The sequence below is a fragment of the Triturus cristatus genome, chromosome 10 (genome assembly GCF_964204655.1).
Source record: "Triturus cristatus chromosome 10, aTriCri1.1, whole genome shotgun sequence".
Classification (NCBI taxonomy): domain Eukaryota; kingdom Metazoa; phylum Chordata; class Amphibia; order Caudata; family Salamandridae; genus Triturus; species Triturus cristatus.
In genome coordinates this window covers 380349336-380365405 of record NC_140593.1, presented here as the reverse complement: position 1 = coordinate 380365405, position 16070 = coordinate 380349336, and the positions used below count along the sequence as shown (strand labels likewise).

General features: G+C 40.0%; 1 protein-coding gene across 1 annotated transcript in view; it reads right to left on the bottom strand.

The window, feature by feature from the left end:
- HIBADH (3-hydroxyisobutyrate dehydrogenase) overlaps positions 1–16070 on the bottom strand; it is a 502228-nt gene that overhangs the window by 289867 nt on the left and 196291 nt on the right. The window contains exon 4 of the mRNA XM_085631622.1: positions 15042–15163. Within this exon, the coding sequence (XP_085487748.1) occupies positions 15042–15163 (122 nt within the window). The remainder of the gene's footprint in view (positions 1–15041; positions 15164–16070) is intronic.

Genomic DNA, 16070 nt, shown 5'->3' with positions numbered 1-16070 from the left:
AAAGTGTATGCAATATGTTAAATTTTCTTCGATTGAGAAAAAATACTGGGTGCTCTCTTTAAAGAACGTAGAATCTGCATCTTGAGCCTTCTAAAGATCTATAAAATGATGTGATCATATTTCAGATTGTATATGAAATGCCTCTTCCCCAAGTTGCCCTCGATTGCCATGGAAGAAAACCAGCCAAAATACCCTGTTATCTTTGCTTTTCAATGTAGCGACCAAATTTCGCCATTTGTCCTCTTCCCACTCTCTCGTACTAGCATTTTGTAAAAACTTGTATCCTTTCCTAGACCTCACTATTAGATCATTATTACTTTTTGACCAGCCTCAATCAGTTTGGCCATAGCCTTTCTACAGGAAATATTTTACCAGAGGCTTTCTTTGTCTTTCAACTTCTCAGTTGGGACGGTCTTAGAAACCTGTTCTCTAAGGGAATCAAACATGGTACATTATATAGCTATTATTGGAATTTTGTTAGAAGGGTAACTAGAATAAGGTACTAGTCCTCCAGATACTATTAAATATATGGTAGCATATTTATTAGTATATAACACAAAAAAGTGTGGTAGGTATATCCCAGAACCCTAAGGAGAGGAGATGTCCAAGGTCTGGACCAGTGGGTCCAATATTTTATTTACACAGAACAGTGTTATGTTTTGTGTTTCTCCTATTGAAAAAGGCAATAAACAAGAAAAGGACAAGGTGGGCTCACTCACGTAATGTAACATGCTTCCTCATAGGCCACGTCGTCCCACCCTGGTAGGATGGTACCACCAGGGTGGGCTCGACCTCGGGCTGGACTATTCCGAGGGAGTTCTTAGATACTCCTCTTTTTCTGGATCTCAGGGATCCAGTTACTAACCAAAAATACCTCTAAGTATACCACTAAGTATCCCTTTATTCGTGTGGTTCCTTGGGTATGTATAAAATAAATGACTAACGTAATGGAGGGGTGTAGCCATGTATATTATGATCCTTGCAACCCCAAATTTTTCATCAACATGTTTCTGCCCTTCCTAATAGCCTAACCGGTCTGGGGCATTAGTCAATATTAGGAGCTTTCTTCCTTCCCACAGCATATTTAGATATGTGGCCATCTGATGCTCCTCCTATTCACAGAATAGTAAATCGGTACTCCTGAGAGAATGATGCATTTTGTAAAGCCAAAGGAGACGCTTTTAATTTTTTTTTAAAGAGGCTCTTAACTTGGAAATATCCCATTTCTTATCCTCATCTCTCATTGATGCATGCACTGCTTTTAGAGGTTTAAATGTCTCATTGAAGCCTCCCGCAATTAATAGTGGGCAACTTACATTGTCCTGTTCCAAGTATTCATTCAAGATATGAATGGATGTTGAGTCATTGTTCTCCGTAGTACTGCAAATATATACATTAAAGAGTTTCGTGAGAGGCTCACTAGATGAAGAAATAAGTAGCCCTAATCTGTCAGGAGACCTTATATTGAAAAGTGTAATTATGATAGCTAAGGAAGTCTTATCCATATGGTTAACCAACCTGTCAGGCGCGCAGAGGTTGATGGTATTGCTTCCATTCTTTAATATATACATACCCTGATCTATGACATGGTTTTACTGCCCACGTTTATTATAAAAGGCATATTTGGTTATTTGTCAATAAAGCCAGCCCAATGGGAATGCTTGAGCTTAGATCTCAGACCGGCCACATTTCAGGACAGTAGCTTATTCATATGAAAATCCAACACTGATCTGTCCTCATTTGGATTAGACCCCAAGTTCTGGCAGGTCCTAGCATTTGGGGCTGAGGTGGTAAACCCACTGGAATTACTGCAAGTGCTTCTGGGTTCATGGCCACCCTTATGATCAGCAATATACTCATCACCTGAGGTGCTTGAAGATATACATTCTCTAGTCCACTGGCGGGAATTACTAAATCGATCTACTGCATTCAAATTTGAGCTTGGACTGCACCCCAATACGGTCCCCACTATAATATTGATATATATATATATATATATATATATATATATACACATACACACAGACACGTGCAATTTTAAGTATGAGAATATATATTTTTTACAGATTATTAAAGCTATAAACATTTTTCCTAACTTCTGTGGTATTGCTTGTGTTTATATGTTATTTTGTTGTGAGAAGATACGGGGTTAGGAATGAGCAGGTGTCTAAGTTTAGGGTCTACCTAGGGAGATTTTTCTGGTATTTGGTTTGCTAAACTCTGTTCCCTTGGTGCAAGGGGTTTCTCTCAAGAATTTGATTCGATGTTAGATAGCCCATACATCAATGACTACTATTTCCTACTTTGTTATGGTATTCACAGTCTTTCTCCAGATTCCTGGTGGTCAGTGTATTTTACAAAAGGTGCAGACTCCCAAAGACTTCCCTACCAGACTCCTGTGAAGGCCTGGAGATGCTTGGCACTACTCCCCTTTAGTCTTTTATGCTTTTCATGGTTTGGCCTGTGTGGATTTACTCCATGCCCCTTCCTTTATGACCCAGCAGCCTCAGTCCCTCATGAGCATACCTCTTCATGACTTCTCCCTCTTTAAATCATAGCGGTTATGAAATGACCTGGTCTCTAATGACTCGACTTGCCAATTCAAATCTCTTCTGGTAGCCTGGTTAACAGTTGGTTAAGACAACTGACTCAACAGAAAAGGAACGGAAAGGAAAGGATCTGTGCAAGGTAATCCCATTTTGTTTAATCTAGCATCTTGACTGTTAAACATTCATGGTATAGTCCTAGCAATTTTATTAGGATGTCGGTCGGAATTGCCTCCGGCCGACATCCCCGCGGTTTCGGAACCGACCTTGTGTCAGCGGTCAAAAATCGCAATTACAATGCAACCGCACATGGTGTGGTCGCAGACTCCCATTTCCCTATGAGAGCTTGTGCGGTGATCGTAAACCGGCGGCAGCACAAGCTCCAATAGAGAATTGGGAGTTACTGTGAATACCTGCACCGTGTGACAGGCATCTCATGGTGCCTGCCACACGGTGCAGGGATTTACAGGGGGCACCATAGGTGCCACCTTGGCTCCCAACCAGAGACTGCTGAAGAAGATGGGCCCTCCTGGGGGCCCCCAAACTCGCTTTCCATGTCAGAAAGCCTAAAATGAAAAGCCTGTCGGAAACTGAGATCATAAAACACACGGCATAAACGCTGTCTGTACTGGATTATGTGGCGATTCCAACTGACCAACGGGCTCCTTGAGCACATCGGAAGCCAGTTGGATTGACTGCCCTGTTTCAAATCTGACCGCCGTCCTTGTAATACGGCAGTCGGATGTGAAACCTTGGATGTTGGTTGGAAAGCTTCCGACCTGTGGTCAGAGGCTTTCCGGTCAGCATCCAAATTAGGCCCATAGTCTATTAAGTTTGAACTCAAACCCAGAGAAATTAACACTATAATAAACAAACACTGAGAAATGGGTGTTTTTTTAAATGAATAGCTTACCAGCTTTCTCTAGCCAGGAAAACACCATGTTTAATGATAAAGATAGTGAAGTATGTAATTTCACAGAAAAACAAAATAGTAAGCCATTTTTGAGAGCCTAAATAATCAAAACCTCATTTTGAGGGAAAACATACTGATAGGTTATGGAACCAAGCCTTAATATTAAAATAGAACAAGGAGGTAAGGAAAAAGGAAAGAGAGACAGAGGAGGAAAAGAGCCGAGAGGAAGAAAATGTGTACAAAAAATAGCCCCTACAAAAGTCCTTTCAAGATTAAAAAAGATTTACGCCTTTAAAAACATGTGAGAGACACAATCTTTAAAAAATGGTATTCTATGTACTAGTGTATACTAAATGATAACTGCCTTTCATCTTGAAAATGTTGATTAAACAATTTAGATGAAACGGTTTCTTCGAAATGGCATTCTACTATTTAGTTTTATTATGAATCAGTTTTATAGGGTACCACAGAAATCTGTTCAAACAGAGGAAATTAACTAGTAGTAAAAACAAAGGTTTTCATTCACAAGTCCTCATTAATGAGATTAACTGGAAAAGATGTCCTGGAAAACAAGTTTAAACTATTCCCAATACTGCTACCCTACCGTCACTAAGGAAGCATCCCTACTACCCATAAAGGGTTGTGCAGCTAAGTGCATTAATGTCAGTAAATATTTATTTAGGTATTACCGACTGTGAACAGAACTCTATAGACACCATCTCTCAGTCCTCCAGTGGCTTTCCAGTCCATATCAGTAATTGCAATTTGTTTTCTGTTCTCATAATACCAAGCCACTTACCACATAATCACACCGATGACTGTCCCACAGGCTAATGTGTCAACTAAAGTCTCACGTAAGAACCAGTTATTTAACAGATACTGGGAATAAGGCCTTGAAGGAACATATCAACTGAGATCTGCACAGGGGATTTATATATCACCCCAAGTCCCCTGCTGGAGCTCACTTATTCGTTTGTTTCATGAAGGTTAGGGAGCCATGCCCATGAACGGATTGTCAAATCAGGAATAGACAAAGCCATGAAGGGGGTGCACTTTACTACCTGATGACCGATTAATGCAGTATGCATATAGTGCACTCATGCTTTAGGAGGGGTCTCTGAGGAATGATGTATTGGACATGTATGCAATAGTTTCTAAATTATGCTGTATTCAAAGATCAGCAAAAACTTCTTTCCATCTCCACAAAATAGAGTTTCTTACTTATGACATACAATAAACAGTTGCTTCATCGCCAAAGAACATCATCTTTTTAAAATTTTAAGGCAATTGTATGTCTCACTTTCTTTAAAAAAAACAGAGCAGAACAATTGTTATTCATATCAACAGCAGCAGTTAGTACAAAATACTTTTTGTTGCTTACTAATGACATTCATCAAAGCGCATTCTGATCTGGGATAGAAGTGAATTCAATGCTTTCCTTATGACATTAAGGAGAATAATTTCATAATGATTTCCTACTGAAAACAAGCACACGGTGCTGTAACCAGTAACAACTGTTAAATGCACCTGACACGACCTATTGATTTATTATGTAAGGTTGGCTCAGTATGTGTCGGTCACTGGTTTAAATGGATATGTATTCAATATTCACATGTTCAGATCTTTAAGAAACAGTTCTCTCTAAACAGATTGCACTATTAATTATATGATACTGCCGTCCACTGTATTCAACTTTTGGTCACATCTGCCCTACGAAATCACATCGAAAAAAAGCTGCTAAAAAAAGCTGCTGATACTCCTGTAGCAGAAGGGCAGGTAACTTGCAATACTCAGTTTGCCCCTTGTAAGGTGAAGTTCGGCAATTTGTTACTATTTACATTTTGGAAATTAGAAATTAGTGAACAAAATCTCATTCAATTACCTCAGAAATAATTCAAGAAATAAAGCCCTTAATTTGCAACCAGTCGGATGAGCAAGATTGTTTTTTTTAATTATTTGATTATTAACTACCTATTCCTCGGACAGAACAAAAAAAGCTCTCCCCCATATCATGAGAAGAATGCTGTGCATTATTGGGGTGAATGCTGTACAGATGTAGCTTATGTGCTGGGGTGATTATTGCAAGATGTCCTGATTTGGCTGGGGGGAGGACTATGGGGGACGGGGATTGACTGCATTTTGTTCTGTGACCTAATAAAGTTTGTTTAAAAAAAAATAAAAAATGAGAAGAATGCTGTGGACATCTAGCGGGAAAGCCATCATGTCAGTTTGAAGGTGTGTAGTGGCTTGCGTTTCTTTATGCTGTTGAAATGGAACTGTCGGTTCACTATGTCCACTCTCGAAACAAACGTGGCTAGTATTAGATAAGGTGGCAAAGACAACGCACATTTTCTCAATACACACATAAACCAAGGTGCGAGATACGCTTCGATTGAATAAAGACGGTATGTACTTGGATCTGAAGGAGTTCTGTATTGCAACAGGAAACCCTCCAAGAAATAACAGTGAGCAATACAGCAAGTGTCATGAAATGATAATTGCAAAGCAAATAACACATAAGCATTATAGAATGTAATAATCTTTATTCGCAATTTTATATTGTAATAAAGTTTTTTTTCTTGTGAATGTCATCTTTGCAAACCACTGCTCTGTAGTACAGTGCAACAAGTAAATATATATGCAAGGAATAATATTTAACACTAAACACAATTATGAAGCAGACTATAATAAAGCAGAGTCATACATTTTTGTAAAAAATCCCATAGATTTAGGCAGTGGGTTTTCATCAGAATCCTACTGTCATTTGACCTGAGGTTTCAAAATTACAGTTTTATTACAACACAGAGGCCGACTCATTACAAGCCACAAGTTAGCGACGTTTATGGCGTTTTAGGGTGGACGAATGAGTAGATCATGGAACAAATTTAAAAAATAATAAATGCCTATTAATTAAGGTCTAGATGCACTTAGAAAACAATTACCTACATTAACATAATTTAACAACTATACACAGTTAAATGTGCGGTCAAAAACAAGTTTAACTACGTTATGATATAGAGATTTTTATCGGTCTGTATTGCTTTATCATGGTCTTGCAGTTCTATTGAAGTTTGGGTACCTTCAAGTCCTAGTCTTCAAGATTCTACCACGGATTGGGCTGTTTTCTGCTTGTTTGAGATGGATCATAAGTAGTGTCGTTCTGGGTAATATTCTGCATTTGAGTAGGTTTGGATAAATGTGTGTTGCAGTGGTTAATGTTGTTTGGAGTGTGTATCCAGAGTACCTTACCAGTGCCATATGTATGCCATGTGTGTCAGGCATGTGCACCAATTACCCAGCTTGCATAGAAGCGTGCATGTCCAATTGTGTTTAGCCATTTAAACGCCATGTATGACTTTGCCTTACCCATGAACACAAAGTATTGCTGCACTGAAATCTTTTGGCTTACAAGCAATAGGTTTTAAAAAATAGCCACCTGTGCTGGTATTCTCCAGAAGCTGCATTACTGTACGTATTTGTAAGAGGGAAGAAGCAATCAGTTTTAAATAAGCATTGCCAATCAATTGACAAACAGTAGAAAGAATATTGCATACATGCATACAAATAAAGCAGGTAAGTAGCATGAAAGGATAAAATGCATGTTTGTTCAGCTTAGTTCACTTTGAAGTTGTTTGCAAACAGCAGGGCTCGGATATTTTTTCACCATTAGATACTCATGATCACATGTTCGCTTCATGTACATTGTTTCTCTATAATTAATGTAATCATTTCATTATTAAAAACATACATATTAGTATAGTACGTCAATGTGAGAATTGGAGCCATCATGAAAGGGTGAACTGAAATCTACCTAACGAGGCACACTAGCGTCCGATGCTGGTTCAATCGCTTGATTATCCCTTCTGGCAGCTATTACCCAATTAAAAGTGCCACTGTAGAAAGTAAAACACCAAATAAAATAAATGGCAGTGTCTGGGGTGGAGAAGGACCCAATTAAAAACTTATGAGCTGAGGCATTTGAGATGAAAGGTAAAAAAAAAAAAGTCTCAAACATTAAAAAGAGCCAGACGACAAGCCGATGAAAGAAAGGAAGCAACGAGTGCCTACACCCTTTGCAAGGCATTGTACCATGGCCCAGCAATGGAAACATTAACAGTCTGCCATGGAGGATGCTGCACTCTCCATGTGCTTCCAGAGTGCCTGGAATGTTGGAACACCTTTCTTTTAACAGGTTCACATGCTTTGCATTCCTGTTATCGCCGCAGGACACCAGAGGTCTGTCTGGATTGGTGGTTATGAACGTGGGCTGCAGTCTGGAGTTGGAGTTCAAGGAACATCTCCCTACTGGATCCCGGGGAGACCACTTCCTCCCATTAGAACTGGTTTAAACGAGCAGTCCTGCCCACAGCTGCCTACTTGTCAATCTAACCTTTGCTCCCATCTTTGTTGTGGTATACAAGTTCCTTCTCTATAGTTAGCAAATGCTACTCAATTTCCTGAATCCAATATAGATCGTTAAACAACCACACCTTGTTTGTTCTTTTGGTGTTGGATAATTTACCCAGTAGAGTAGGGCACAATTCTGCAACACCTCATGCCTTAGAAGGAACAAAGGGGTGATGAAATAAGGTTGGTTAGGTTAGGACAACAAGGTGATAATCTACGGCCTAAATCCACTGTCCCAACATTTTAATTATTTTGTATTAGGCAGAAAGGTGACCTGCTCCATTCTTTCATCCGCAGATGATGTAGAGTGGAGGGAGTGCCCAAAGAGACCATTGTCACTCAGTCCTTCCATGCGCACAAGCCACTGAGGTACAAGAGCACTCCCTTGCCGTGTCTGCTGTACATGAATGCCAGATGTACATGTCGATATGAAAAGACTGTATGACTACAGCCTGTGGGATATGAGGCTCCAACAGTAATGCACACTCATTAGTGCTCTGAGACAGCTACCTGTGGCTTGAACGCTTTAAAAACTATAAACAGTAGAGACTAGAAAGTAATACTGACGGGCTTGTATACATACACACAGTCAAAATCAACTGACGGATCTAAATAAAGTACAGCAAAGCCAACAGGTCTGGCTTTAACATGCCATCTCATGAAAACAAAGACATCCACAAATGCTGTTAATGCGTTTGGCGCACAAACACGGTTTGTAACAAAAAAGCCTGCCATAATAGCTTTGCCAAAGCTGGAAAAATTTTGAACGCATAGGAAGGATAAAAAATGTGAGACAAACTGATTGGGTGCATTTTTCAGATGTAATATAGTCCCTCAAGCATTCAAACTTTACCACCTTTTGGAAGGAGGAATGATACAAACACCCAACGGCATGAGGTGGGAAAGTGATATATTTCTCTGGGGATGAGCCAAAGCCCGCTGTAGGTGTGTTTTAAAGAATTAGTAACAATATTTATGCAGGCAAGCCAGACCTGAACAAAGAATTCTATGTCAATTGGACAAGGTGTTCTCTTTCCAAACATTGAACTTAGACTTCTCCTGATGTTCATGATATGCGTTCGAAAAGCTCCGCTTATCCCTTTATAAAAGCCCTACAAGGACTTTGTACTGACAGAAGAGCTCATGTTGACCAATACTATCTAAGAAGGTCACCAAAAAGAGCTCAAACTAATCCACCACTAATCCACCTTTGGGTTCCGGAGTAAAGTGCTACTCGCCGAAAAGCGCTTAGGTGCCTTGTATGGATTAGTAAGTGCTATATAAATACAATTACAATACTACAAGGAGTGGTGCAAGAGACATGGCCACAGCAAGGCAACATTCCCAGTCTTCTATTCCAAAATTGGTTAACAATTCATCTAGGTGGGGAAAGAAGGGTCCAACAGATTTCATCTGACAGAATAAAGATCCATGGAAATAAATAGTAGTTTTTATAAGCAATCCATGAGACCATCAGGGAATATGCAAAGTGTGACACAGACACAACCATGTTTGTGCTTTTTGCATCAACAAAGATTGCCAACCCCTGTATAACAATTAGAAAATTACATTAATACAGCCTATGAGATATGCTTAGAAAATCATATTTGGCCTAACTTCTAATTGAATTAAATTAGAGAAAAATCAGCAATGTAGAAAGGAGATTTATTTATTAGGTACTGTGACTGATATGAAAAATGAGCACCTAAAGAAATGGATACCCCTTTAAGACCCTTTTTCGGTATGTTCCTAGACCACTTCAATATTCGATACCTGGAGAACATGACCAATTTACAGATGCTAGAGGGCTAGCTGGTGACTTACATGTGGGTCTATAATCAGCATTATGTCAGACTAGGCAAAGCAGAATATTTGTAAACGTCAAAATAAATACTGTAGTAACAAAAAAAATCATATTACTGCTGATCATACCACTAATTCGAAAAAGACTAAGAATTTACTTGCGAGCAATCAAGCTAATGAATGTGCTCACTGTGGGACACGCTACATGTGAGAAATAATAATGTTATAGTACTCGCTCATCAAATATCTAATTAGCAGAGACAATTAGGGTTCGTTTGCTCATCAGAGGACCATAATGAGACTGAACTTGGATTTTCTAAAATGAGAACTGAAAAACTCGGTTTTAGCAACGAAACATGCCCGCTTTAATTTCAGTAAAAAAGAAACATTGCACAATGTTATGTTGGAAAACATTCTTACCGACATCTCACTACCTGTTCAGACGAAGGCCCCCCCCCACCAATTGGAAGGATTGCTCAGCGAATTACCCAGTCAACTGCAGGTCACAATTTCAAATGCCGGCAAGGTCAGCTCGGCCTCCCATCCATCTGAGATGAGTATATTGAGCACTGTTGCACTGGCTACTAATAATTACACCTATTAATGACAGTGCTGGGAAGCGGCAGTATTGTGCTATAAAACGGCATTGAACACAAACAATGGCAACACCAACAGGTTGTCCTTGCCTGGCTGGTACAATGGTTACACCTTTTTTTACTTTTTAATGCATGCATATTCTACAAAACTTAAAAACATGGAAAGGGGGAGGCAGCACCTTTCTTTTTTAATTATTTTTTTAGCTTTTTTGACATTTTGTGGCACATGCTTGCAAAAAAAACTGCTTCGAAAAGAAAAACATATTGGCTTTGCCAAATACTTGTTTATGTATGGTTTTTTACACTGTAATGACACTGACAAGACAATTAAAGAATCCTCTAGCCTATACTAAAAATGTAATTATTTAGAGCAGTCGTTACAAACCAGCATAGAAATATTAATTGCTAATTACTGAATCAAGCACCCATCACATTCTTTTCGACGAGTCAAATGAAACAATACTTGGAGGAAGAGGGGAATTCTCTTCTATTCCTGACAATTTTGTGGGAAGCTTGTCAGGAGCGGTTTTGAAAAAAAAATGGTATTAGTCCATTGTACAGTGAAGCCGAAAACCAGTGACACTGCACCTAACCTTTTTCTATTACTTAAAGAGCCTTATTCCATATAATTGGCCTTTGATGCCCAGAGATGCAACGCAGGGGCCTAATTATGAACCGATGGGCTTCTGCCGGACAGCATCGCCACGACTCGTTTGCCATCTAATAGACAAGAAGCAGTTTTATGAATTTCCTGTAATAGGCCTCAACAGTCAGGAAGAACCAACCCCACCTTTGTTACAAACATCTCTTCTGCAGTATAAGAAACATTCAATTATTCCAACACCTTGTGCCAGGAATTACGAAGAAGTCTTATTGAAAGGCAGCAGAAATGCTAAAACACAGCACAACAGCCTTTCTGGTCATGTGGTGCCGTTTTTTGCTTTCGTGAAAAATCCAGTTTAGTATTTGTTGGACTAAATTGCAAAACATGGTAAATAAACATATTTCTGAAAAAAGTGTCTGAACACTGAAAATGAATGTGCAGAGAATTACGTGCATGCACAACACCGGGGGCATGCTCACTGGACACTAACAACTTACTTACCTTTGGTAACGTACATTCTGGTGGATACTCTCTCAAAATACAGATTTCACACCTTCAGAATATTCCCCAAGCGCCAGACTGGATTCAGACGTTTTTGCGTAAGTGCTCCTGTGCACCGCTTGCTGGCACCATACGAGTTCGCATTGGCCTTATTCCACACCCCGGAAGTGACTGAGCATTACTATATATAATCACACTTCAATGTCAGTGTCTTGCTTAGGTCTTTCGGCACCCTCAGACACGGAGCACCAACAACTGGAGGTACCAGTGTGCAGATCTGTTATTTGAGACCTTTTTAGATAGTACAAAATAGGCCAATTCACAGAACTGGGAGGTGAGAATCTGTGGTTAGATAGAGTGTCCACCAGAATGTTTCCAAAGGTAAATTGTTCTTCTGATGGATACTTCTAACTTTAGATTCCTCACCTTTTGAATAGATACCAAAACTGTACCTCTCAAAGGTGGATTGTCTGTGGAGTGGAGTCAGACCAAAAAGTCCTACAGTACACTTCTCATCGGACCAGACTGTCAAGGCTTCGACCTGAGGCAGGGTTAACAATGGGCTGGGAAACGTAGAGTACACCCATATCAACTGTGGAATCAGCTCCTTAATCGGGGATTTGGAACAAGACAGAGTGGCACCTTGGTGTCCTCTCAACTTCTCTTTGGATAGAAAGTGGTGGAAAGGGGTCTAGTCTCGCTTGGCCTTCTTGTACTTCTACTTTCACTTATCAGACTATTTCGACGGCATAGAGGGCCTGTTGTGAGATCGACTGCATGAGCGTGAAAGGGTCCACAACTTCGACTTGGAGTGGGACTTGTGGGATTTCTTTTCTTGTAATGTTTGTTGACATACACCTTTGCTTTACTGTTCAGAATGTCTTGAGGTGCATGATGATAAATTCTTTACCTGACTTGGGAGTCGTGCCTAGAGCCCAAACACCAGAGACACACCACGTGCAGGTGTGTCACCAACGTCTGTTTACGACAGGTCACCACATGGTTTGTACCCTGTACTTTTAGGTGTGGACAAAGTTCCCTTACACACTGGAGTTCATTTTGGAAAAGCTTCTCCACCAATGAAACAAGCATTAGCATAGCCAATAGGTCTCGCCTTTGGGACCTTATAAGTGTTTAGCCATGCAACAGTTGCATAACTAAATACTTATAAGGTCCCAAAAGCGAGACCTATTGGCTATGCAAAGCGGCCGTGCGGCCGCAAAAGTGATCACAATCCCGATCAAACATCAAAGCGGCCGCGAATGTGAAAGTAATCGCGGTAAAGCGCGGCGCGCGCGCCCGCGCACATGCACTGTAGCTCTAGGCTGGCCTGGTAGCACTTTTTGGAGCCCTCTCAATAAGTCTCGCCAGACCAGCGCATGCGCTGGGTCAGGCGAGACCTAAAAACAGGGGGGGGCTGTGGGGGGCTCCGGAGCCAAGTTAAAAGGCAAAGAAAGAATGGAACAGACACTCAAGCAGGGAGGGCACATTTATGTGGCTCCACTCGGTCACTTCCGGGACGGAAGCCCAGTGCCACCTAGCACATGCTAGAGCACGGATGTGAAAACTTCCAGATCCAGTCTGGCACCTTGGGAATATTCTAAAGGTGAGGAATCTGCAGTCAAAAGCATCCATCAGAATAGTGTTTTGCCAGTAATGTTTTCAAGCTAAAGAAAAAATGTGAAAGTGTCACTGTGGAAGAGACGATGCTGCATAAGAGGATAAGCCTACTCAGTTATGAATCCCCCACCATGCCCTGTTGGACAAGCATGGGTGAGAAAGAAAGAATAGATTTGCCTCCCCCCCTCAGTCTTTGGCAACATGAAGGGGACAGACAGTACCACCACCCTTGGGTAAAGTAGTGGGGAGCTTCTAAGTACCCTCCGGGAGATAGAGATATAGATAGAGATAGACAGAATGCTGAAGCACAGGAGAGCAAAGCAATGCAGAGTATTTCTTGAGAGGCATTGGAAAAGGAACAACAGTTCAACCCACGGCTAAAATTGTTAGCTCTCTGCTATAGTGAGTGAAAAATCTAGATTTGTTCTGGCAGACAGAATAAATGGATTGGGGGAAGAGAAGGTGGAAACACATTTCCAGAGGATCCATCAACTGAAATAAATAAATAAATAATAGTAGATATTTGCCACAGCTGTTGTTAAATGTTACAAACTCAAAACACCAAAAACATTAAAACCGCCCCAAAAACAAAACCTCACAAAAATGGGTCTTTAAGAACCAAGTTAAGAAAACAGTAAAAAAGTTTATCTGAACTAACTCTTAGACCTTGCACAGCTGCCCAAGGTAAGTTGAGAGAAGGGACCAGCTGAAGGCAAGGCCGTTCAGAGAACCCCCCCTAGTGGTTTTAGTGCTGTGCCTGGCAGTAGGCCAGGCCCTGTAATCTAAGGGTTCGCAGCCCACCAACTGTTGCATGTCACATGTGCTAAAAATAAAATCAATGGGAAAAAAAAGCTAAAGAAAATGTTTGGTTAGCTTTGGTCATAGCACCTTAACATTTGTTTAACAAAACCTTAGACACTCACTTAAAAACCACAGTTAAAGCGGAGTTAGGATTACAAATTTTAAACCAAAAACCACTGAAAGTTGTGATTTACAATTACCCCAACCCAAAACTCGCACAACAGCCATGCAAACATAAACTCACACACCAAATGCAAATGTTATGACCTCATACTATTTATAATAGTACGAATCAAACCCCAATAAGCAACATGTAATTAAATAGCACATACTCAAACCCCCCAAAAATACTACATTCATAGTCACCGTTTTAAGAGACTTCATTTTCATTCATTATTTTTCACATCAAGAGTGATGTCATGAGCACTGCATTTGGTGCGAGAGTTATGATTTACATGGCTGTTGTGTGAGCTATAGATAGCGTCCTAACCATAACTTGCAAACTTAGTTTGTTTTCTACATTTAATTTGTAACAATAACTACGCTTAAACTATGTTTTTTTATTGAAAATATATTTATATAGAACATATACCTCAAGTCCTCCTATCAAACAGTAATTAACAAGGCTCAGCATTTTACTTGGAGAAGTCGGTGATCAACAATGATTTACTACAATTGCTTACTTTTTCGGATTCCTAGTTACACTATAATCTGGTGCTTGCCTCATTGTTCTGCAGAGAATTCTAGCAGGTTACAAATTGGTCCAAGTTGGGTATCCGTTTTGTGTTCACCCCATGTTATCCACTGTCAACTCACAACAACATCTAACCAAGAAGTGTTTACAAGGTATAGCGGATGAAATAAAGGCAAGAAGAATAAATAAAGATCAGTAAGCATGTGGCTACGGTGAAGTGAGTGCAATTCTTAGGGTGCAAAGAACGGATAAGAACAGCACATTCGGTACTCCCCATATCTGATACGCTTTAGGTTTTGATGATTAGTGGACTCTATAATGATACTTATCATCCTATATCAAGGCAGGTATAGTTGAGTGCGCAGTTTTAAAGTCAAGGGAAGCGGATAACTATTTGCCTATTTGCTTTCGTTCTTGAACACCAAGAAGTAGGGTAGGCTGTTCAGAAGAAATGATCAAACATTAAGGAGTGTGCGGCAGGACTTTGACAAAAGCTTTTAACCACTAAGAGTATCTCAACGTAGGCTTTGTTCAAGGTGGTACAAGGAAGGCTTACCCCCAGAAACAGGCGCATCCATGAACACAGCTCCCGCTTTCTCCGATGCTCTTGCCAGTTCTTTAGAAATTGCTGGATCAATTGTGCTAGAGTCGATCAACAAGGAACCTTTTTTCACTTTTCTAAAAAAAGAAAGAAATGTATATGAATTATTTTTTTGGGCCATCCATTAACACTTTGGTTAATTCATTACCAAACAAGCCCATCTACATAATACATTCATGTTTTTAAATGTCTTTTGCTAGTTTTTTTTTACCTTTATACCCCATATTTAGAGCGGAAATATGTCTCCTGAAGTCCTAGTTATATTGTTTACCTTAAGAAAAGTTCTTGAAAACCCAAAGAAGCTGAGTGCTTTGTTTTGGATTTTTTTAAACTGTCATTATAACAGCCAAAAACAGACGTTAATGCAACCCCTGCATCATTGTCATCGGACTAAAGATACATTTCAGCTTTCAATGTGCTGCTGATCTGGAGGCGCCATTCTAAAGTCAATCTTTGTCTCTTGAGGTCCCTAGACGGTAGATTTCACCCACCGACCTACCCTCTGGGAACATTCATTACATGTGATTTGGCGGCAGACAAACAAGATGTCACCTTACATTAGAAGACCGCTCCACCAATCATTGTAAAGTACTAGTTGGCAAAAATATGGTACCTAATGACAAATGAAAGGATCACCTGAACACTTCGACTTAACCCACAATCTTTCCCTGCAGGGTGGTATCCCTGGATCACACATTGCTTAAATGGAACTACAGAAATGTCTTCGCCCTGTACATCCTGCTTACACCCTCGGAGACTTCATTTCATTTATTTGAAGGAAACACATTTTCTGCACATTACGTTGACTGGCACAACTGAAAACCTTGACATATTATGCTGTTGGTGAACTATAAATACTAAGTGCCAATTATGTCAACACCAACTATAAATGGAAATATCACATTATAACTAATACGAATGTCTAACTTATCAATTAATTAGCTACTTGTGGTTGTGGCACTGTTGAACAATGAATCCTTAACT